This window comes from Pongo abelii, chromosome 4 (genome assembly GCF_028885655.2).
Source record: "Pongo abelii isolate AG06213 chromosome 4, NHGRI_mPonAbe1-v2.0_pri, whole genome shotgun sequence".
NCBI lineage: Eukaryota > Metazoa > Chordata > Mammalia > Primates > Hominidae > Pongo > Pongo abelii.
This window is the reverse complement of record NC_071989.2, coordinates 155,898,138-155,922,737: the sequence shown is the minus strand read 5'-3', so window position 1 is coordinate 155,922,737 and position 24,600 is coordinate 155,898,138. Positions and strand designations below refer to the sequence as shown.

The window sequence follows — 24,600 nt, the reverse complement described above, 5'->3', positions numbered from 1 at the left end:
TTGAGGCTCTGCTTTCATCTGTTCTTTCAAGGTATTCTTTCTATTCTTTTGAATAATTTTCCATTTTGAGCAATTTGTTTTAAGATTTTAATCTTTGTTTCAAATCTTTTGCTATGATGAAGTTGTTTCAATTCTAAGAACCATCTCAAAAACCATATAGATGCCAGCATTCGGTTCTGGGTATATTCTTCAACACTTGACTTAGCTCTACTTTTGAAGTGCTATTATTTTAACGTTTTATTTTGAAATGATTATAGACTCACAAGAAATAACAAAAATAGTTCAGAGATCCCTTGCACTTCACTCATCTTTTGCCAATGGTCACATCTCACATAACAGCAATACGATATTAAAACCAGGAAACTAACATCTGTTCAATACTGTTAGGTAGGTGGCAGGGCCTTATTCAGATATCACCAATTTTTGAAGGATATTTGGGGTGTTTCTAGGTTTTAGCTATTATGAATAGACCTGCTATGAACATTCCCCTGCAGGTTTTTGTAGGGATGTAAGTTTTCATTTCTCTGGAATAAATGCCCAGGAGTGCAACTGGTAGGTTGTATGGTTACTGCATGTTTAGTCTTTTGGGAACCTGCCAAGTTATTTTCTTGAGTGGTTGTACCATGTTTCATTCCAACCAGTAATATGTGAGAAAAGTGCCATTTTTCATAATACTCTCCTTTAAGAAAACCTAATGTATGAAAATCCAGATTCCAAAAAATAAAGGATTTTTTGAGTGATGAAAATGTTCTACACTTAGATTGTGGTGATAGTTACACAGCTTTAAATATATCTAAAAAACCACTGAATTGGATACTTTAAATTGGTGAATTGTATGGTATTGTTGTATCTCAACAAAGGTGTTTTTAAAAAGGCTATTACATGAGATGATCTAATTATATTACAAAAAATCTTATTTGTTCACCAAATTTCTAATTTATTAAGCGTTTGCCATGTGGCAGGCATTATGTACAGCGCTTTCTATGCATTACCCTATGTAATCTCCATATAATCATTACCTCCAATTCATAATAAACATTGTTGTAAAAGAGGATAGCATAGAGTGGCTAACAAGGGTGAAGTTCTGGCACAAGACTGCTTGAGCTCAAATCCTGACCCATTCACTAATTAGCTTGTAAACAACCATTGTCAACTTCCAAATCCTTTTCTGTAAATGGGAATGGTAAAAGTACTTCCTTTTGTGAGGAATAAATGAAAAAAAATGCAGATAAAAGCACTTAGGATGCTGCCTGCATAGTATCATTATCATTATTATTAAATTCATGAAAAGACATTTTCCTCTTAGCAGTTCATAATTGCTTGATAATAGTGTTATGAGAAAGTGAACTATGTGTATTAATAAAAGATGACAGATTTTGTCATTATGTGTATGGGAGGACAAAGGAAGCAGATGACATTTGCTGATCCCTTACGATGCACCAGACACTGTACTTACTAGCCACCATTGTGTACATGAAATCTGAACAACATTGTGTGATGAAAGTATTATTCATCCCCATTTTATAGAAAAGGAAACAAACTCAAAAAGATTAAGACAGTATTTCCTTTCATAAAGCGAGTATTTTATGTAGCCAGGATAGAAAACCAGGTGTTTCTGTGTCCAGAATTCTTAATTTGCTTTTTCACCTATGAAAATAATTGATAGAAATGAGACTTTGCTTCAAACGCTGCATTTAAGTTACAGTATTAAGATACTTGCAGCTTTTCCTTCCTCTTTATTCAGGAACAAAAATTTAGCATTTCTAAGGGTGTCACATTTAAAATAAATTAAAAAAAGAAAATCGGAAGTCCATGTAGTAATTCAGAAAGGTCCCCAAGGTTTAATTCCACCTGAATTTCCAACTGCTTAGAAGTTGAATCACCATTTAACTGCAAAGGGCAAACCCATTGGTGGAAAAGTCCATAGCCAGAAGAGCTCAGCAAGAAGTGAAGAAATACATTCTAGAGTTTAGAACAAGATGAGGCATCCTGTGCTGAGCTCAATCAGAAACAAAACAAAACAAAACAAAACAGAACCCCCAAATGAATTCCAAACTAAGAAGAGGAAAAGAAAATTGTCTGTGATAACATGTCATTCACCATTTCTCAAGTTTATTCACCTGTGGATTAGTCTTTATATTCTTTCTCTTTCTTCTTCAAACTCCCTTCTCTTTAGAAACTGCTAAGTGTTGTAATGGAAGCAAAGATGGGACTTTAATGTCAGCTTGTTGAGAAAACCAACGAAGTTTTTTCTTTTGTAGTGAGCCTCAAAGATTATGCATCTCATTCTTCAGGTTTATTACTGAGGAACTTGGCTGTTGGTCTCCACTGCAAAGAAACACAAGGATATGGAATTCTGCTTGGAAAACTCAGGTCTTCGTGTTTGCTGGATAAATGCAGAGACAAAATCACAATGAGCACTCTCACATTGATGTGAAAAAAGATCTTTGGATAGAAACCTACTCATTTATTCTCAGGACTTTAAGTGTCCTGCTTCATGTTTTGGCATGTTGCAACTGACTTTATTTTATTTATTTTATTACAAGCAAGAGAAACAAAGTCTGGTTCCCATATGATTTAAAAAAGAAAACAAAATAAAATGTCTTCGGTTGGGTTAGGAGTTTCTCTGAACCATGAAAATGACCTCAATATTGGCTGAAAAATTCCACAAGAATGAAAAATGGCATGGTACAAGCTCCAGGAAGATGTTGCAGAGATGAGCTTCAGATGCATTTCATTTTGTGTTGTTATTAATGGCTTGGAAAGAGGCCATAAACCTATTATGGTAATTATGTCTGCAGATGAGGGTAAATAGGATGGTGTTATAAACACCAGTAAGCAAGAGACGTAGTACAGAGCAACCTAGGGAGATTAGAAATATGGACAGGAAATGAACAAATGAGATCAGCCTGGAAAAGTGAAAACATGCATCTGGAGAAATACATAATTTGAAAAACAGAGAGATACTTAAAGGCAGGGTCATACTTGGAAAGCAGCAATGGTAAATAGGCCTTTGAGCAGATATCAGCCCTGGATAAATTTGTAACATGATGGAAAAATAATACTCAGACCTGGTGTTCATATAGCCTTTCAAAATGCATTTTTTTCCCAAACAGAGACATTTCCATTATCTCATTTGATCATCAACCCAAAGAGGTTGGAAGCAAAGAATTCTCCACTGAAGAAACGAAGAGAGGTTAAGTGAATTGCTTAGGGTCAAACAATTTGTTAATAAAATAGACATGGCTAAAACTTGGGTGCCTTGACTTTTCTTTTTCATCTTTCACTATAACACCTCATCATTATGTCTTGGATCTCAGAATAGTAATTATTTCTGGTTCAGCATTTAGCCATCTCTTTCTGATATTATGAACAACTTTATTTCATTTGAGACTGAGCATAGCATTACTGAACCTTTGAACAGGGCATAACCTATGCCCCAAACCTATTTTCTAGGATGAAGTGAGGCAGTGTGTAATGGATGGTGGATGTCTGGATTAGAAGTCAGAGTTCTATACTAATAGTATCACTAACTACAGTGTTGGCCGTGGGCAAGCCATCACTAGTCTCATGTGCTTCAGCTGTAAGATGGAGGAGGTTGATTGCTATGGTCTCACAGAATTTCTCTCTTTGAAGAGCTAGAAGAAGAATGAAGCTTGTGTAAACAGACAACCCGAGACAGAAACCTTGAAGCCTGAGAGGAGTGGGAGAAGAAAAAGAGAGAGGGAGAGATGTAAACGCCTGGACTAAAAACATGTATTGGCATATGGCAGGCAAGCATATTTAGGCTTTTGAGGATAACTTTTGCAAAATTTATCTCAATCTATTCTCTCATGCTCTTGTTATAGAGTTTCTATCCTAAAGTTGACACTGTCATTTTTTTTCCCCTTGGTAATGATGTATGAGTTTCTATGTACCCTTATCTGCCTTTGTAAGAACCAATGCACTAGATGTCTTTTTGGATTCTGCCAACATCATAATGACTCCTTTTTCTCTGAGAAGTGCCTTTATGTCCAAATGGGTGGATACCTTGCACCACGTTTAGGTTATGTAATTCCTCCATCCCTTCTCCATAAGTGATTAGATTGTAATCACTGACCCAAGCAGAGCCAATCGAATTCTTTCCAATTGGAAATTGGGACCAAGAGAAAATCATTTTATTCTGTCACTGAGATTAGAATGAAGAAGCATGGAGTGGCCAAATGTGGAGAGGAAACTAATGTAAATAGAGGATTAGAGAGAATCACAGTATAGCCTCAGAGGGTCAAAGACAGACTGTAGCTGACATCCTGATTCTAGCCTAGGTGGAGGCTTACATCTGAATCATTGTTCTTTTTTTTCTCAATAGTTTTACTGAGATTATTTTTCACTTTGTAATAAGTTGTTTTTACTAATACAGTGGTCAATCTAGATGATATCCTGTTAATATGTCAGTGAGTCTATCCAGAACTTTCCTCCACCCCATTAGTACTTTAGGATTCTGCCTTCAACAGTGTTTGCATTTGGTTTGAGTTTCTTTATGTATGTATGTATGCATGCATGCATGTATGTAGCATATATGCATGTTTATATGTATTTATTCAAGGCAGCTGCTCAGTGTGTATCCCATGAACGTCTTTGTCTATATTCCAGGCACTATGTTGGGCACTGGGGATACAGTGATGAGTAAACAGAGCCCCATCCTCAAGGAGTCCAAGGGAAGTGGTCAGCAAAACAGATCATTATAACATACTTTATAGGTGCAGGACTGAGGTCAGCAGGGGCTCTGAGAAGCACCAGGGGAAACTGCATAGATGTCAGAAAAACTTTCTGGAAGAGATAATGCCTGAGCTGAGTGTTAAAGGATTGTTTGGAGTTTCCCAAGTCAAAAAGGGTTACAGTCATTTCAGGCAGAGGGTATGATTTCGGCAAGTGCTTGAGGTAGGAAACAGCAGGATGTGAGAAAGGAACGCCTAGTTCCTAGGGTTACTGGAACATAAAATGCAAGTTAGGAGTGAAGAGAAGATGAAGCCACAGAGATGAGCAGAGGTCAAGTGTGGAGAGCGTCAAACATCGTATCAAGAATCTTGGGTTTTAGCCTGAGAATACTGAGGAATGATTGGAGACTCACTTACAGGTAAGTGGGAAAGTGACAATTTAAGATGAGACCTGAAAGACAAGAAGGAGATAAACTGGTTAAGGTTGGTCCAGACAGAGGGAGCAGACAGTGGAAAAGGACCAAGCACTGAGACCCGGGTTTCCAGTGAAGATGACCAGTTGAAGGGAGGTGTCACCAGCTGAGCTACAGAGCACCGGAAAAGGTAAAGAGAAGTTTCCGGCATCTATGTTAGACTTGTTTAGTGCTCTAGGTGCCCTAGAAAGTAGATTATAATACCAAGAATAATATGCAGAAGGCTTATTAGGGAGTGCTCTGAAGGTCAACACCAGGGAAGGGAAGAAAAGGAAGGAGATGGAGGCAGAATTGGGTAGAGGGAGAAGGCCGCCTCAATGCACACCTCAGCTGACCCTGAAGGGAGTTACGAAGAGAGGATGAACCTTCAGCTTGCTCCTGAGTTGGGATAAGGGTCAGGGCTTTACAACTCCTCATCGGTATCATTGCATGTGGGTCACCCCTCAAGGCAGTGACGTCTCAGACAAAATGGATGTCTTTAGCTGAAGCAATGTCCAAAGGTGGCTGACAACTGAGAGCCTTCTGCCAGGAGCTTTTGCAGAAGCTGGAGTCATAGCCCTTTATTCCTGAAGGATCAAGATGGTGCACCATAGGGGCCACTGTATTGTAACTGAGGCGCTTGTGGATCACCTAGGTGGAAACATCCTGTATGCAGTTAGATGTATGATACTGAGGCTAAGAGGAGAGGGCTGGCTAGAGCTAAGGATTGGGAAGCAATATTATACCGGTGAGAATGGGTGACCTCTTTGGGGTCATGCACCCTTTGAGAATCTGAAGAAAACTAGAGATTCTTCTTCTCAGAAAAATGTGCAAAATATATATATATATCCATGGAATTTTTGGAGGTTCACCTTTTGGCTCTCTTTTGATTGGGTTCACTCAATAACATTCTGTGACTTGGGCAACATCATGCAATATTTTAATTAATCTGATTAAATAGTCCAGTTTATTGGAGCATTCCCAGAATATCAGGACCTCTCCAACATTTTACCTAATCTTCATACTATCTAACTTAACCATATTATCCCTATTTTATAGAGGAGAAAACTGAGTTTAAAAGGACTTGTGTGGGGCACCACAGTTGCTACAGCAGAGCTAGAATTTAAACACTGGTTTGTGTGACTAGCAGAGTTGGATTCCATTTCTGAGCTCCATGATATATCTTCTCACCTGGGCCCTTTCAGGGCAACAAGTGGCCTCTTGCCAAGTAGGGAGGAAAGCAAGGGGACCTAAAGAGCAGTCAAGGAGGTGTATTCATATTGCCCTACAGCTGCCGTCAGTGATGCAGAGTATTACTGGAGAAGGAGAAAATTACTGTCATCAAGCAAACAGCTCCAGAGCCAGGGACTGGCCAAGGCTACCAATGTGCAGTGTTTGCTTGAGGGTGCCCCAATGGTCATAAGGATTTTGGCAGAGGAGTCTGCCATTCTGTCCCTGGTGGTGGGTGATTGGCTGCTTCGGATATTTTTCTGTTTTATTGGTGTTGTCTTGGAAAATAGCGTACATTGTATTCTCAACTTAATTGGCTAGTTCTTTTCTATTTTACTTGAAAAAAATTTAATATGAATATCATTATTGCTGTCCATTGGCTCTTATCATCTTTTTATCCTAAAGAAAACTCAACTTGCAAGGTCATAATAAAACAATCATTATTTACATTAGGTAATGGGTGCAGCACACCAACATGGCACATGTATACATATGTAACAAACCTGCACATTGTGCACATGTACCCCAGAACTTAAAGTATAATAAAAATATATACATATATATAAAAGAAAAAAACAGTCATTATTAAGTTAATGAGTCAAATCAACTTTCTATGGCAAAACATAGTTTCTACCTTTACAGAGTAGGTTCTTTTACAACAAACTTTCTGATAATCTAGTTTCTTTCAATAGTCTTTTATAGTCACAGAGAGTTAAGTGGGGAGACCTTGGACCTATTAAAATGGCTTTCAATATTACAAGAAGTTCTCTGCAGGTTTTTAGTCAGGGGACATAAAGAAAAATTTAACTTTGTGGTGACAAAATAAAGACTAACTATAGATTTAACTTAAATTCTGTAGTAAATGTATAAACATCCACTGAGCTTTCCTCTTATCTTTCTGAACAAAGGCAAATTGCAAATCCAGTGCATTGTAGTTGTGAAATCATTTGTAATAGTGGTTTCTTAAAGCTAACTCTACAAGTGATTTCCAGGACTCCTGCTTGGAAAAAGAAAGTAGTGCCTGCTTTTAACTTTAATTTTAATTAAGGCTGAGTGAGTCAAACATATGTGGGTGTTAAAAATCATTGTTTTCCATAGTGGCATTAGCTCAAAACCCTCATTACAATAGAGCAATTGTTCTATTAACTAGAACCTTTTTATGCATTATAAAGGATCACTGCTATGGTCCAAATGTTGGTGTTGGAAATTTATATGCTGGAACTTAATTTGTATTTTGGAACCTAAAATCCAATGTGACAGTTTTAAGAAGTAGGCCTTTTGGAATTGATTAAGTCAATAAGGCTCTGCCCTCACGAGTGCAGTTAATGCCCTTATAAAAGAAGTTCAAGGGAGCTGTCTTGCCCATTCAGCCAGGTGAGGACCTAGAAGGCACCATCCGTGAGGAATAGGCCACTCACCAGACACAGAATCTGGTGGTGCCTTAATCTCAGACTTTTCAGCCTCCAGAACTGTGAGAAATAAATTTCTGTTGTTTGTACATTACCCAGTCTAAGATATTTTGTTATAGCAGCAGGAATGGACTAAGACAATCCCCATGAAAGGTATAAACTAATGAAGTGTCAATAACACAAAATGATTCATCTCTTTTGCCAGCAATACCTTGATGTTTTTGGAGGTCCGTGTAAATTGCTTGTAGCTGTGAGGTACTGAAAAGAAGACTTGGTTACTTGTTAAAATATGCATTAATTGTGTATGCCTTTTTGGAAGGCGTTCTATATATGTACTCTATTAATAAATTCAGTCCAGAAGGTCCTTATCTAATTTGGTGTACGATTACAGCAGGGAGGCAAGATTAGTATTTGACTAGGGACCAGGTTGGGCAGGGTTCCTTCATTTTCCATCCACTCACAGCTATGGGGACTTCAAAATCTATTCTTTTAATTATCCTATACTATAATGATATACACCAGCAACTCCTTTCAAATGAATCAATCCATCTTTCTGTTTCATAAGACTCGTTTCCCTCTTTTTTGTGTCAGCATATCCACTCAGCTATTCTCCCAGCTACTTTAATAGGTGAGGCAAGTAAGGCTAAGGTTTTTCAGGTTGTTAATTCCAAAGTCAAATAATTTGAAACAAATTTGGAAAATCTAACAGCTTTCTCTATTTCTGTTTTTCGCCTCTTATGTTTATGTCTCCAGTGAAAAAATAAGTGCCTGGCCCTTTAAACTATCTAAGTACTCTGCTTGAGACCAGGTGAGCTCAGGTCACTGGACCCCCTGAGCTCAGAAATCTAGGGTCTCATTTGGGATCAGTGTGTAGAGGTGGCCGAATCAACAAAAAGTACTCATTTGTTGACACTCCATTTGCTAGAAATGCCTGTTTCTCATCCCAGGGCTCCTTGGGTAAGTTGCTCGGTGCAATCTGTGTCTAGACCCTCAGGCATGTGTCTCTGCCATCCCTACTTTCCCCCGCAAAACAGGGAGCCAGAACTAATGAGGCCAATGGCCCTGGAGCATTTGCTATAGCTGAGTAAAGAAAACTGGAGGGAAAAACACAAACAACACAGCCAAAGTCACTTCCTGGAGATGGAGGGGAAGCCTGCATAATACAAAGTGGGATTGCAGCCTCGCACTTAGGGATTGGCTTGCTGTTCTGAGTCCCCATCCAGGAGTGAGTTTCACATCCTTCTGGGAGTGAACTGTTGTGCTATTCAGGAAGGGATCTGAACTCAATCACATGTGCTTCCATTCACCCAAGGGTGAAATTGACTGCACTTAACTGAAGATTCAGCAGCTCCGGCGCATGTTCTCAGACAGGCTTTTAACAGACAGGGTGCAGATAGTTCCGGGATTCAGTCTTGTGGTTTAGGGCTCAGTGCGGGTGGAGTGAGGGTAGGCTGGAAAGGAGGTAGTTCCCTGGAGATAACTCATTGCCATCTTAATTCTGAACAGATATCAAAGACTCCTTCAGAATACAACGCCCTTCACATTTGAGACAAAGACTCCCTATTCACCAATTCCTAAATAACTCAACAGTCTCTAAATTTCTGATGTCAGAAATTCAGATGACCATAAACCAGGCAGGGGCATAAATAAATGGCAGCAAACCCCATGTAAAGGAAGAGGAAGCAACAGACATTATGGCTAATTGGAGAATACATATTCTGTCAACAGGCAGCCAATATTTTACTCTAGCTAATGGGCACTGATGTGTGTCTATGAGCCCAGAATTGCCAGGTCTCTTAATTTTTAAAGAAATATAAATGTGAGTGTGAAATCTATAAAATTTAAAATACTGGCTAAATAAAAAATGTCTGTCCATGTACATATTTATTTAATATCAATCTCACTGTTGTTGGCTGAGTATCCTGGGAAGCAGATCTGAGAAGAATAATAGGATGAAGGAAGTTTATTCGGGAGTGTTCCTGGATCAACATCTGTGGAAGGGAAGAGAAAAAGAAGGATCAGGGAGAGGGACAAGTTAAGCCGTGTTGTGGTCTTAACAGAGGCTTCAGCAGACCTAATATGACCTTACAGGCAGGTATGATACTGGGATAACCCTTTAGAATTCTTCTCCTTTTTTGACTAGGAGGCCAGGCCTCTGTGTGCTCACATTAACCAACTATCGGGTCATATGCCCTGGGTCGGTGGGATGCTTTAGACAGGGGCAATTTTCAGAAAAGGCTAACAGCTGAGGGTTGCGAGCACCCAGGGTAATAAATCCCTTAGTCTTAAGGGACCAGGGGCCGGGAACAGTGGCTCACCCCTGTAATCTCAGCACTTTGGGAGGCCAAGGCGGGTGGATCACCTAAGGTCAGGGGCTTGAGACCACCCTGGCCAACACAGTGAAACCCAGTCTCTACTAAAAATACAAAAATTAGCCAGGCGTGGTGGCAGGCGCCTGTATTTCCAGCTACTTGGGAGGCTGAGGCAGGAGAATCGCTTGAATCTGGGAGGTGGAGTTTGCAATGAGCCAAGATTGTGCCACTGCACTCCGCCTGGGCAACAGTGCGAGGCTCCGTCAAAAAAAAAAAAAGAGGGACCTGGGTAGAATACCAAGTGTCTACTACAGACCACTCTTCACATAGCTCAGATTTACTTCCTGGTTGTTGTTGTTTTGTTTTTTTTGTTTATTTTATTTTATTTTATTTTTGAGAGAGACAGGATCTCACTCTCTTGTCCAGGCTGGAGTGCAGTAGTGTGATCACAGCTCACTGCAGCCTTGACCTCCTGGGCTCAACTAATCCTCCTATTTTAGCCTACCAAGTAGCTGGAATTACAGGCATGTGCCACCACATTCAGCTAATTTTTAAAACTTTTGTAGAGAAAAAGCTATGTTGGCTAGGCTAGTCCTGAACTCCTGGGCTCAAGCAATTCTCTCCCTTTGCCCTCCCAAAGAGCTAGGATTACAAACATAAGCCACCATAGCTGACCTCAGATTTACTTCTTTGTATAAGTTCAGGGAGCAAAAACTTCAGGATTTAGGGTCTCTTCTCTTGGGAGGTCTCAGGGCCTCTTTATCCACAGCTGGTCTTAAGACCACAGTAAGACCCATTATTGTCCTCTACTGACCATTCTAGATGCTCCTCACTCTTAGCTAGTACCTTCACTGGTTCAGATGGTTTGCCTGGTGTTAGGACATGGAAGGGCAGAGCCCCTGGTCACCATGCCTTTCTCAGGCTCAAGTACATTATGGCTGATGTACTTGTCTATACCATTAATGCTGGGCAAGGTAGTACCTATAAGAACCCATGTAGTTCACAAAGGTTCTATACATACTCTTCCTTTCTTTTATTGTGTAACAGCAGCCTTACCTTCTCCTGATAATCAGGGTCCTACAAGGATGATGACTCTCCTTGCCTGTTTACAGACTCTGGGCCCATGAGCCCGAAGTACACAGGTAGCTGCTGCAACTTAGAGTTCAGTAGGATTCTTGCTATGCCCCCTGGTGGAAACATTTCTCCTTGGTGAAAAGGCACTAAAGAACCCAGAACTGCAGAAGTGGAAAGCGTGTATTTCGAGTTGGGTCCCTGGGAGTGAAGGTAAAAGGGATCACTCCTGCTTCTTCCTCTTGGTTCTTGCATTCATGTATTCTTCCTTTTGGGACACAGCACCATATAAAGGGGACTGATGTAAAATGTCCAGTGCACCCTGGAGGATGGCGCCCTATCCTTGCACAGACTCTTTTCTGAATTGGTGCTTCAGTTGTCCCTTCAATAGGCCATTCCTTCACACTCAGGATGGTAGCTTCTGGTTAAAATGGTATTTGATATAACTGTGGATCCTGTGGTCATGTGGCCTTTCTTGTATCTCATTTGTTATTGAGTGGGCCCATTGGTCTCATGTGATGTTTTGTGGGATCCTGTGCCAGTTAATCAGATACTCCTTAAGCCCTCAAATAGTGGTGTTGACTAAGGCCCTAGCAGCAGCAAAGGCAAATCTGTGCCTAGAATGTGTTCATTTCTGTAAAAATGAATCCCTGTGCCTTCTAGTATGAAAGGGGCCCTGTGTATTCAACTTGTCACCAAGTGGCTGCTTGTATCTTTAAGGGATGGTGCCAGATTGGGAAGTAGGGTTGCTCTCTCTTGCTGGCATGACGGACATTTGACAGCACCAGTAGCTGAATCAGCATTGGTCGGTTCCCTGCATTGCCTCTAGCCCTGTCACTGTGCCTACTCTAATCATGTGCCCATTGTGCCACATTGGGGCTGCTGATGGCAGAGCCTGGCAGATGTCAACTAACAGGGTCACTTTATGTACCTCATGGTTTAGTGCCTCTTCTGTGATGGATGCCCTCTGGAGGGCGTTAACAATGCAATACATGTATCTTCACTCTTCATGCCCGTTCCCGTAGGTCCACCCATCTGCTTCTACCCACGACCTTCTTTTCCTTGATCTTTTAATCTTTCCCCTTCCAGGCCCAAGTCGATGCTGCCTAGGAGTCTATATATAATCTTAAGCCACGTTTTTGTTTTCTTTCCATATAAGGTAGATGGCTAGGTGCACTGTCTGAAGCCATAGGAAAGTATCTCCTCATTGTTGTCTTTCAGCACCACTCCTGAATGGGGCTGTCATGTGACCATGGTCTATTTTTAGCTTGCTCTTCTCACCAAGATGGCCTACCTGTAAAACAGGCTCAGATTTTTTTCTTCTCCATCAGCTGATCATAAGGGCCACAGATGTGTGCTAACAGAAAGGTACTAGAGCAAAAGTAGTGGATGACATGGGAGACTAGACCACCTGCTCAGGTAGCCTACTTATGCCCTTCAGCATTTCTCATGGCCAATCCTGGATGTATCACTTCCATCTGCAGTGAATTGCTGCTAGGCCCACCTGCTCTTATGACATGTTGAACCTGACAGAACCTTGTGCTGGGCATTTGTGGCTGCATGGTCACTTGATGACCCTGATAAGGGCTTCTGTCTTTACCAGGGTCCAGAAGGAACTATTTTTCAGATAGTGTGTAATTTTCTGGTTCCAGAGTCCTAGGAGTCTAAATATGATTCTCCTATTGGTATTTGTATGACCTCCACGTGGCTTTTTTTCCCACAAATACCTCCAATAACATAGGAGTCATTGAATCATAGGGCCAAAGTGGTTGGGCTGTTCACACTGCAGCCAAATCTGTTACAGAACACTTTCCTATTCCAGGTCTTACTCAAAACTGACAGCCTTCTGTGTATGTGGGTTGTAACACATTTTGGAATATGGAATATGTTGTCTCTAAAACCTGAAGAGACCTACCAGGCTTTGTGCTTCCTTCATTGCAGGAGTTCCCTAATGCATTAATTTGTCCTTTACTCTGAAAGAAGTTGTGGCATGCCCAATCTGAGATATCAGGCCTCTGAATCTTTGTAGATTTATCTTTATCTTCCGTTCTCTAGATAAGAGTTCATGTGCGTTACCAAAGCCTTCAATGTACTTGTCGTTTCTTGCTCATCTAGTCATATTTTCATGATGTTATCAATTAAGTATATTACTGGGATGTTCTTTAAGATGTCCAGACAATCTAGATCTTTCAGACTATATTATCGTGGAGGAAAGGATAATTAACATAGCCTTAAGTCAAGATTGTTCATGTGTACTGTTTTTCTGTTCCAAGTGTGTGCAGTCTGCTTTTGATCTTCTTTTCTGATGAAACAGCACTCATTTGCTAGGTCAGTGGCTATGTACAATGTTCTTGAGGCCATTTGATCTAGAAAAATATCATAGCAGCTTAGGTTTAAGCTCTTGATTGAGTCATGCTCTGGTATTTGTCAGGCTTTTGTGGCATCCAGACTAGTGAATTAAATGGTAATATGATGGAGACTGGCAGCTCTGCATCCTTCAGGTCTTTAACTGTGCTGCTAACCTCTGCCATTCCCTTAGGATAAAACAAATTTTTTGATTTACTCTCTATCTTTGGTGGGGTGGGGGTTCGGTTTTGGAGCTTTCTGCTTGGTCTTCCCTGCTTGATGGCTCTTACCCCAGAGACTAAGAAACCAATGTGGAAGCTGTGCTAATTGCCATATTTGTCTATTCCAGTTAATCAATGGTGGTCTGTGAAAATGACTGCTAGGTGGATCAGTGAACCCCAAAGGCCAAATGTAAGCCAAACTTAGACCAAGAGTCCACTCAGTACCTGGCCTCTACATGTCTCTACTCTAACAGAGAAGCTATGTTGATATTTCAGCTCTGGGTATCAATGTCAATTGGGAACTTGTATCTGCCAGTCTCCCTTCCCACTTTACAGTGGCATTAGTAGGTGGCCATAGTGAAGCAGCATCGTTGTCTGGGGTGATACCTGAGATTCGTTGTCTCACGGCCACAGAAAACTAAGACATGGACACACAAAGAGTAAGGTTGAGAGTGGAAGTTTAATAGGCAAAAGAAAGAGAATAGCTCTCTCTGCTGCAGAGAGAGGGGTCCCAAATGGGTTTTCTGGGTCTGTGGTGAAATGCAGGGGTTTTATAGGTGAGCCTGAGGAGGCGGTGTCTGATTTACATAAGGCACAAAAGATTGGTTGGACCAGGCGTGCCATTTGCATAAGGCATGAAAACCTGGTTAGGACTAGGTATGCCATTGCAGAGGGCATGAGAAACTGGCCTCCCTGACCCTAATCTTTTTTCATGCAGATGGTTCTCTGCCTTGCTAGCGCCATGTTGCTTATTCCTTTACTATACACATGGTAACAAAAGGGAAAATGGTGCCTCCATGTTGACCATGCCTGGCTCCTAGGTAGCCCTTTTCTGTTGGCACAGCTCCCAGCATTCACCCGTGCAAGCTTCCAGGCTGCTTATCTATGTTTGCAACTTGATTTTCCAGGCTGCTTTTCTTGGGCTACTTTTTGTTAGAAGGGAAGCCTTGACAAGGACTCTTTTACTCTATCTGCCTAAATAATTTCTTTCTATCTCCTGTATCAATAGGACCTCTTGTTGGAGGACTAGGTGTCTAAATTATGATTCTCCTATTGGTACTTGTATGGGAGTCAAGATTACCTTGTACATTAGGCATGGCGTTGCAGGCTCCTTCCTACTGACGAACTGGCTTTTCCTTCAATTAATGGATTGCAAGCCTGAAAACTAGCTCAGATCCAGAATTTGGGCAAGGGATTATTACTTTTTAGTGAAGTGATTCCACTCAGTCTCCTGATCATTTATCTTTGATTTATTTTGATTGCTACCTATATTAGTTTCCTATTTCTGCTGTAACAAATTACCACATACTTAGAGGTTTAGGACAGTACAGTTATTTTCTTACTGTTCTGGAAGTCAAAAATCTAAATTGTGTCTATGGGGCTAAATTCAAAGTGTTAGCAGAGCTGCCTACATTCCTTGGCTCATGGCTGCATCTGACACCCTTCGTTGTCTAAACACAGACAGATACTGGTGTATAGACACAGTGACTCTTGCTTTCTTTAACACAACTCCCTCTCTTTTTGAGTCTCCTGCCTCCCTCCTCCCTTTATCAGGACCCTTGTGATTACACTGGGACTGCCTGAATAATCTAGGATAATCTCCCCTTGTCAAGATCCTTAACTTAATCACAAAATCCCTTTGTCATGTAAGGTGACATCTTCATAGGTCTGGGATCAGGACATGGACCTTTTGGGGGAATGGTACACACTAGACTGCCTTCTTTCCCAAACCCATGCACATATATAGCTGAAAAACCTGGGATTCCTTGCTGAAAGATAATTCATAGCAGCAACTTTGGGGAAATAAAGTATTTTCTAAAATTTCTGAAGTTCAGATAAGTTCATCAGACTATAGTATCTGTCCCCATGATGCCTAAGGCAGAGCTGTCAGGAGTTTTTCCCCTCTGTATGAATGTAACTTCACTTGTGTGTCTAACATGCTGGGCCAGAGATAAAGATCAGCATACAATAATTTATCCTTATCTCGCAACCTCATCTTTTTTTTTTTTTTTTTTTTTTTCTGAGACAGTCTTGTTCTGTTGCCCAGGCTGGAGTGCAGTGGCTCAATCTCAGCTCACTGTAAGCTCCACCTCCCGGGTTCACACCATTCTCCTGCCTCAGCCTCCCAAGGTAGCTGGGACTACAGGCGCCTGCAACCACGCCTGGCTAATTTTTTGTATTTTGAGTAGAGACGGGTTTTCACCATGTTAGCCAGGGTGGTCTTGATCTCGTGACCTCGTGATCTGCCCATCTCGGCCTCCCAAACCACCCGGCCTCTCGCAACCTCATCTTCTAACTCTAGCCTTTGACTTTGATATGAATTGCCATCAGAGCTGATGGAGCAGGTCAGAATCCTTCAAACTCAATGATTACTGAAGAAAAGAATGAGAAACTCTATCTAGGGAGACGTAGGATTGCATACCTTTGCTTAAGCTAGTGTAAGCTTGATTTTGGAATCAGCCAGTGGGAATACTTTTCTGTGACTGTAATTTTTTTTTTTTGGTTTATATGTATCCAAGGTTAGTTTGTTTACCAGTTTATTTCTGTATTCAATATGTAGACATCTAATAATAGCAGGTGAATCACCTCTTTGGTTTTCATTCTGTAACACTGGAATTACATGACTGAGATTTCCTTTGTTTGAACTGTAGGTAAAATTAATGGACCCAAATGCTTAACCGGCAGCTCTAAGATTAAATGTTTATTTATGTAATATAAGAATAGCCTATATATTTCACATAGGCCTAGTATATACATTATCCCCTTCAAAACTCTTCTATATTTATTTTAGAACTTTTTTTCCTGAATTTTTCAAATCAGGACCAAGGGGGAAATGTTTTCTCATATTAAGATAGCAACATATAAATGTATTTTTAGAAAGTAAAAAATATTTTTAATGGTCAAAACTAGGTAAATGGCTAGGTCCTTATTTTAAATGTTTTGGAGATTAAAGAACAGAGAATATTCTGGACTTTCTCCCCTGCCTGTTCAGTCAATCTCCCCCTTTTCCCATTGATTCTACTCTACTCCAAGCACTGTAAAAGAGCTGGGGGGTACAAAGATAAATAAGACATAGTTCCTGGCATAAATAAGTTTAGCAAAAAAAAAAAAAAAAAAAAATCAAAATATTAAAAATAGTGTTAGGAGTAACTGTCATTTAATTAACTTGACTTACTTTGTGCTAAGAGCTTTATGAGAATAATCTTACTTAATCTTCAGTATGTTCACTGTCCTTTATTTCCCTGTACACTGTGTTCTCTCTGCTCTCTTAAGCAGCTTAGATCCCTTGCTTCATCCTCAATTCCCCTGAGTTTTTCTCTCCCTTCTCAGCACTCATCTAAAAGAGCCCACATTCAATTCCACACCCTACCTGCTCCTTGCCTGCACATATGCTACTGTAAGTGGCTGGAGGAACATCCACAACCAGGCTTACTGGTCTCTCTTTAAATTTATGGCCACCGTTCGAAGGGAATCCTTACTGCTGCTATTACAGGAAAGGGGTCTCGATCCAGACCCTAAGAGAGGGTTCTTGGATCTTGCACAAGAAAGAATTCAGGGTGAGTCCATAGAGTAATGAAACCAAGTGTATTAAGAAAGTAAAGGAACAAAAGAATGGCTGCTCCATAGACAGAGCAGCCCTGAGGGCTGCTGATTGCCTGTTTTTATGATTCTTTCTTGATGATATGATAAACAAGGGGTGGATTATTCATGCCTCCCCTTTTTAGACCATATAGGGTAACTTCTGATGTTGCCATGGCATTTGTAAACTGTCATGGCGCTGGTGGGAGTGTAGCAGTGAGGACGACCAGAGGTTACTCTCGTCGCCATCTTGGTTTTGGTGGGATTTAGCCAGCTTCTTTACTGCAACCTGTTTTATCAGGAAGGTCTTTATGACCTGTATCTTGTGCCGACCTCCTGTCTCATCCTGTGACTTAGAATGCCTTAACCATCTGGGAATGCAGCCTAGTAGGTAGGTCTCAGTTCTCGGCCTCACTTTACACAGCTCCTATTCAAGATGGAGTTGCTCTGGTTAACACGCCTCTGACACTGCCAGATAATCATACCATATTTTCCTAGTTCCTTTACTGTCCTGGAAAATGATTTTCATATGAACTCCTCCTCCCTCTCTCAATACCTTCTTTCCTAGACGGTCTTAGCTGATGGCAGAAAAAATAGATGGAGTCAGAAGACAAATTCCATGAAGTCCTTCCCGGAAATATACCCAGCTACTGGACTCTGTGCGAAGATATTCTCCTCTTCAGTGACCGTGGAAGAACTAGTCTTGTTTCTAGCTAAGGGCAAGCCCTCCACTCAAACAATAAATGTCACTTGAGTTGCCTATTCTAGAACTTTCATAGAGCCATTGACCAACTTCTCTCCTGCCTCATAAAGTTTCCTCTCCTGACCAAATCAGCCTCATTGGCATAAAACTAATCAGTGCCCAGGTACCAATTCTACTCTACTGAGCCTTTCTTTGGCCCATATGTTGCTCTGAAATTTTTGGACTGTATCATATTAGCAAAGTGATTCTTCGCCATCTTAATTCATCTGCTCTGAAATCTGGAATCAGGAAACTCTAAAAATGCATAGAGAAGCAAAAATAGATACTGTAAAATCTACATTCTAACTACATGCCCTTTAGTTCCAGAAAAGTTCTTCTTCACCTATTTAATCTTTCTCCAGATGCAATTTTTAAAAATTCTTACATTCACTCCCCTATCGGGGAACCTGCCCCGATAATCATGTAGGTTCTTTTCTATTTTCCTAAGCGTTGGCTGGCTTGAGAAATAAAAGGACAGAGTACAAAAGAGAGAAATTTTAAAGCTGGGCGTCCGGGGGAGACATCACACATTGGTAGGATCCGTGATGCCCCACAAGCCACAAAAACCAGCAAGTTTTTATTAGGGATTTTCAAAAGGGGAGGGAGTGTGCGAATAGGTGTGGGTGACAGACATCAAGTACTTAACAGGGTGATAGAATATCACAAGGCGAGTAGAGGCAGGGCGAGATCACAGGACCGGAACGAAATTAAAATTGCTAAAGAAGTTTCGGGCACCATTGTCATTGATAACATCTTATCAGGAGACAGGGTTTTGAGATCCACTGGTCCGACCAGAATTTAATAGGTGAGAATTTCCTCTTCCTAATAAGCCTGAGAGCTCTATGGGAGACTGGAGTTTATTTCACCTCTGCAATCTCGACCATAAGAGACAGGTACGCCCCAGAGGCGCCAGTTCAGAGACCTGCCCCCAGGTACGGATTCTCTTTCTCACAGATGTTCCATGCTGAGAAAAAGAATTCAGCGATATTTCTCCCATTTGCTTTTGAAAGAAGAGAAATATGACTCTGTTCTGCCCAGCTCACCGGCGGTCAGAGTTTAAGGTTATCTCTCTTATTCCCTGAACAATTGCTGTTATCCTGTTCTTTTTTCAGGGTGCCCACATTTCATATTGCTCAAACACACATGCTGTACAATTTGTGTAGTTAACGCAATTATTACAGGGTCCTAAGATGATATACATCCTTCTCGGCTGACAAGATTAAGAGATTAAAGTAAAGACAGGCATAGGAAATCACAAGGGTATTGACTGGGGAAGTGATAAGTGTCCATGAAATCTTTACGATTTATGTTTAGAGATTGCAGTAAAGACAGGCATAAGAAATTACAAAAGTATTAATTTGGGGAACTAATAAATGTCTATAAAATCTTCACAATCCACGTTCTTCTGCCATGGTTTCAGCCGGTCCCTCTGTTTGGGGTCCCTGACTTCCCGCAACACTCCCCTAATAATTATTGAGCAATTTCTATGGACAAGGCTGTATTTCAGGCACTCAGTAAATAAACAGACACATCACATACCCTCAAATAGCTTATATTCTGGTGATGGGGAGAATACCCAATAATAAATTAATATGTCATGTGGTAAAAAGTATTATGAAGATAAAGCAGGAAAGGGGGCTAGCAAGTGACAGGTGGTGTAATAAGGTTATGCATTATTATTATATAATAAGAATACAGAGTATACTCCATGATATTTGGGACTGATTATTCACCTCCATTGCACTAACACCGATAAAAATATGGCACATAGTAAGCACAAGGTAAATATTGTGTGAATATTTTGAGAATGAATGAATGAATGAATGAATGAGTGATGGTGAGGAAGAGAACCCGGTTAGGAGGTTACAATAATTCAGGTGATAGCTAAATGATGGCTAAACGCAGGAAGAAACTTTGCAAATCATGAGAGGAGACCATAGTCCGGATACATTTAAAAGATAGAACCGGCTGGGTGCGGTGGTTCATGCCTGTAATCCCAGCACTTTGGGAGGCTGAGGCAAGCAGATCACATGAGGTGAGGAGTTCGAGACCAGCATGGCCAACATGGCGAAACCCTGTCTCTACTAAAAGTACAAAAATTAGCCAGGCGTGGTGGCAGGCACCTGTAATCCCAGCTACTCAGGAGGCTGAGACAGGAGAATTGCTTGAACCTGGGAGGCGGAGGTTGCTGTGAGCCGAGATTACCCCACTGCACTCCAGCCTGGGCGACAAGAGCGAGACTCCGTCTCAAAAAAAAAAAAAAGAATCAGTAGCATTTGCTGAAAGATTGTCTATGGAGAGTAGGGGCATGACTGAAGGACAGAAATCAAGGATGGTGCCAAACCTTTCGCCTGAGCAACTGGAATGGAGTACCCATTGATTTAAGTGTGGAAATCTGGGGTGTGGCAGGTGTGGTAGCCAAAATTAAGTTTCTTTGGGACTGTAAATCAAGTCTCTGTTTCTACGTCTTCCTCTCCCTCTTTCAGTTTCCTGAGATACCTAAAGCCAAGCACTGCTGTGTATCCAAGGAAAACCATTCAGAGTCATTCTACTGTGGAAAACATCCATACTGGTTCCATTCTTCTCTCCCTTGGCCAGACACAGAGGCATCCTGTGTTGATGACTGCCTTTCTCATAGCCAAGGAAAGCTTTTTCCTTCAAATTCATCTTAGAGGCTTTATTTTGGTTCAAGAAAGTGAAAGATAATTGAAGGGGATGAAACAAGGAAAATAGTGTTTGTTGTACATTTCTGATGATGGCAACAGCTTGAATCAATTTGCTGTGTTTCTGTGTCTGGCTGGTCACAGCAGTCGGATCCAGAAGAACACATTGCAATTGCCATTCAGCATGGCCTCTTGCATGCAAACCTGACCTCAAAAAAACTTAACCAAGTCTTGTTATTTGAAACAACACACACACACACACACACACACACACACACACACACACAATCAAGTGATCAAAAATATGGTATAAATCTATTTAGTAAAGAGTGTTCTGGATTATAATGATGGTAACAGAGGAGATAACTCAGATTAAGAAAGGCAAAGAAACTTGTAAAAATTAAAAAAAAAAAAAAAAAAGGAGCAGCAGTGGTATCTTTTTTTTAGGATTGTAAATGTCCCCTACCTATTTTTGCTTTTCTTGAGGAACATGTGCAAGATCCTTTCCAGCAAGTTTGGGGCAGTAAAATCTACAGGAAAGATGCAAAGAGAGAAGGCTCTGCTGGTTTCCATAGTATGTAGTTAATTCTCCTTTTACTCTGTTCTAAATATAATCCTGCTCATTTGCATGCCAATCCCCAGAATGCTTTGTAATTTCACAACTCTTGGCTAGTGGTCTTAGCACTTAGGCTTTAAGAACAAAGCAAAATGTTTAGGGCGTGCCTTTGGCCCAGTCTTTTTATTCCCCCTTGTGTTTTGCAAGAGTATAGGGAGGTGATCTTTGCTTGGCATTCATCCTCCTTTCCAGAGTATCACAGAAATAAAGTGGAGACTGCTGTGGACTTTTCTTGTGAAGACTGCATTCAGTCCAATTAACCATAAATAACTAGAAGCTTGGATTAACTCACTTGAGAGGGAGTGTTTAAGGGGGGTTTTGTGTGTCCTTGGATTATGTGACCAGTCTGGTTCGTTTCGGGTTTATGGAAAGCCCAAGCCGGAGTATTCTGTATCCTCTTTCTGTGGATGCCTTATATAGTTTCTTTATCGCAAGCACGCCTTCACTTTAATGACAAGATGTCTAGAATTGCCATCAGTGGGCTGCCTTATGGAAACGTGAATTCAAGATCCTCAACACAGCTTTAGTCATGCTTAGTGACATACAGGATTTCTATTTAATAGGACATTAAGACTGACAATTGGGGAGCGGTGGGAAAATTGTCTTAAAAGGGTTTTATACTTTTTTTTGCATAGCAAGTCTTTTTTTGGTTCCTTAAATTTTATGTTTGGAATTATTTTTCGTGAGAGTTGAGGAGCTCCCTCACCCCCAGCCACCACTCAGATCCCAGCCACCACTCAGACCCCACCCACAGTGGCCTCTCCAAATATGTCTCCTTTTGGCCGTTTGATTTTAGCAGGTAGCTAAAGGACAATGTATTCTATCGCCGAAGGGGCATGGTTTTGCTTGTAATAACATATAAACCTTCGTCTATCAGCCCTGCCTAAAGTAAACTCGGGATTGTGAGCAGTGCACGTGGTTCATTACTGACGGCGAGCAACAGCAGTTCTACTCCAAATCCATGGCTGCACCCCAGGAACGCGTCTGGGCTTCTGCCTTCCCACTCCACAGGTGTTTTCTACTTTTTACTCACAGAGCAGCATTCATGTTCTTTCTTTGATTCTGAGACTCAGTCAGGCAGTGGAGTTTCTTTAACAAGATACTACTTGGATATTTTTTAAATACAGGAAATGGTTGAGTCCACTGCCACCGTGCCCCTTGCAGCCTCTGAGAGCAAGTCACGGCTTTCCATTTTCTAACGTGTATGTTCCGGGTCTGGGGACCCCAGCAGGCCCGCCAGGTTGCAGAGTCGGACCAGTCCCCGGCGTCTGAAGCGGCTGCGCCGCTGTTTACCACCCCGCGAGCAGCAGAGGCGGCGCCCAGCCCTCCTCTCGAACAAAGGCGCGGCCGCCGCATTCGACCCGCGCCATGGCAGAGGAGAGCGGGTGCTGGGAGGGAAGCCGGGAACCGTCTCCATTCTGAAACCAGGGCGGGGAAGGTAGGAGATCCGACGAGGGGCTCGCTGGGGGCAGCAGCGCCCGCCGACTCGGCCCCGCGGCCGGGAGGGCGTAGTTGATGCTCCCACCCCCGGGCCTCAGCCTCCGCTCCCGAAAAGCTCCTCGCGCCCCCTGGTGGCTGTGGAGCAGCCTGGCTCTGCAGCACTCGCGAATCAGGAAAAAAAAAAAAAAAAAAAAAAAAAAAAGAAGAAAAAGAAAAAGTGGGTGAGGCAGATGCAAAGAGGAAAATCAATAGGGATAAGAGAGAAGAGGGAGGAGTCGCAGATCAGCCATTCTTGTCTTATGGGGTCCCAGCTGGCACAGCAAAAGAAAAAAAAAAACAAAACCCGGGCGTGAACGCGGGTGGAGGAGGGTGTGCGTGGGGGGGCGGGGGTGAAAGGGGGACCGGGGAGATTTACTATTGTCTCTGGCAGCCGCTGCGGGAGCCTGGGAGGGGGGCGGAGGCGGGCGGAGGCGGCGGCGCGGCCAGCGCACCATTCACTCCACCTGATCTCGGGGCGCTGTGCGCTGAGCAAGGCGCGGGCGAGCCGGAGCAGCAGCAGAAGAAGGAGGGAGGGAGCCAGCCGCTGCAGCCACCGCCGCCACCATGTCCTACCAAGGCAAGAAGAACATCCCGCGGATCACGGTGAGTCCGGGCGCCGCCGCTCCCTCCCTCCTCGCTCGCTCCCTGTCCGCTGCGCTGCGGGCGGGGTCGGCTCGCATCCCGCCGGCTTCCCTGGCCCGGTCCCCGGGGAGGGACGGAGACCCGGGGTCCGGGTGGCGGAGCGCGGCGGTCAGTCCAGCCGGCGCCACACAGACTGAGCGACCCTGGGGTTTGGGGAAAACAAAACAAAGAGGAAACCCAAACAGTGGCGGGGAGAACTTTGGATTATTTGTCCTCCCTTCCCACCGCCGGTAGTTCCCCAGGAGCGCGGGACTCGCGGCTCTCCCAGGACCACTGCTCCGCTTGGGGTGTCGGTTTGTGCCGCCCCAGGTTGAGGTGTGCTTTTTGTCTAAGGATCCTTTTGGCCGGGCTGGGTTTGGAGAGATGACACCTTTCCCCAGGGGTACTTGGCAGCCCGACCGCGCCCCTCTTCCAGCTCCAGCCCCACGGCTCTGACCCCTGCGCCGTGAGGGTGGCAGGGTGTCTGGACCACCTGTCCTCTCCGTGTCCCCTTCTTGCCTGCATTCAGTCCGACTCGTGTTTCAATGTATCGTTTATGGGACTGGACAGCTAACGTGGCTGCAGTGGGAATGATCAACTTTATGTGTGTGTGTGCCTTCGATGCACTTTACATTTTTCATTTCTTTTCTCCCTCACATCAAAGAAAAGGCCGAGTTTTTAGAGCAGATTTTAGTTTGCTGTCGCGGGCGCACGCTGTGTGCATGCAGTGTTCAACCCATTGTGTGCAAGACCGAGACACCGCGACCGGCGGGTGTCAGATGCGCTAGGGTGTGCCTAGGGCGGGGTGGAGAGGGGACCTGCCATTATCAGGTACAGAAGCCGCGTCTTCACCGGCGCCCAGCAAGGCTGGGATTCCGTGGTGATGCGCTGCAATGATGCCCCCAAATAGTAGGCACATATGGCAGGCTGAGATGGGCATTTACAAAAATATAATAAAAACTAACGTTTTTTAGTTTAGCACGAAGCAGTGCGGTTGTGCTTTGTCTATAGTGAATTGGATGGTGTGTGTGTGTGTGTGTGTGTGTGTGTAGTGGGGGAAATGGGTGGCTACTCCATCTTTGCAAGCTGAACAAAGGAAGTGATCAGCTGGCCCTTGGGAGGCTCTGCAGCCGCCTTGGGGCAGAGCTTTACCTGTCACAGT

At 42.6% G+C, this 24,600-nt stretch overlaps 1 protein-coding gene across 3 annotated transcripts in view; it reads left to right on the top strand.

The window, feature by feature from the left end:
• DPYSL3 (dihydropyrimidinase like 3) overlaps positions 1 to 24,600 on the top strand; it is a 120,174-nt gene that overhangs the window by 34,459 nt on the left and 61,115 nt on the right. The window contains exons 1-3 of one of the 3 annotated variants that reach the window (XM_009241162.4): positions 22,132 to 22,349; positions 22,466 to 22,776; positions 23,312 to 23,420. The exons of 1 other annotated variant lie outside the window; for it this stretch is intronic. In XM_009241162.4, coding sequence (XP_009239437.2) covers positions 23,382 to 23,420 — 39 coding nt within the window. In that variant the 5' untranslated portion in view covers positions 22,132 to 22,349; positions 22,466 to 22,776; positions 23,312 to 23,381. Of the gene's footprint in view, positions 1 to 22,131; positions 22,350 to 22,465; positions 22,777 to 23,208; positions 23,421 to 24,600 lie in introns of those variants that run through there. One more of the 3 variants, XM_063724304.1, reaches the window with a different exon arrangement.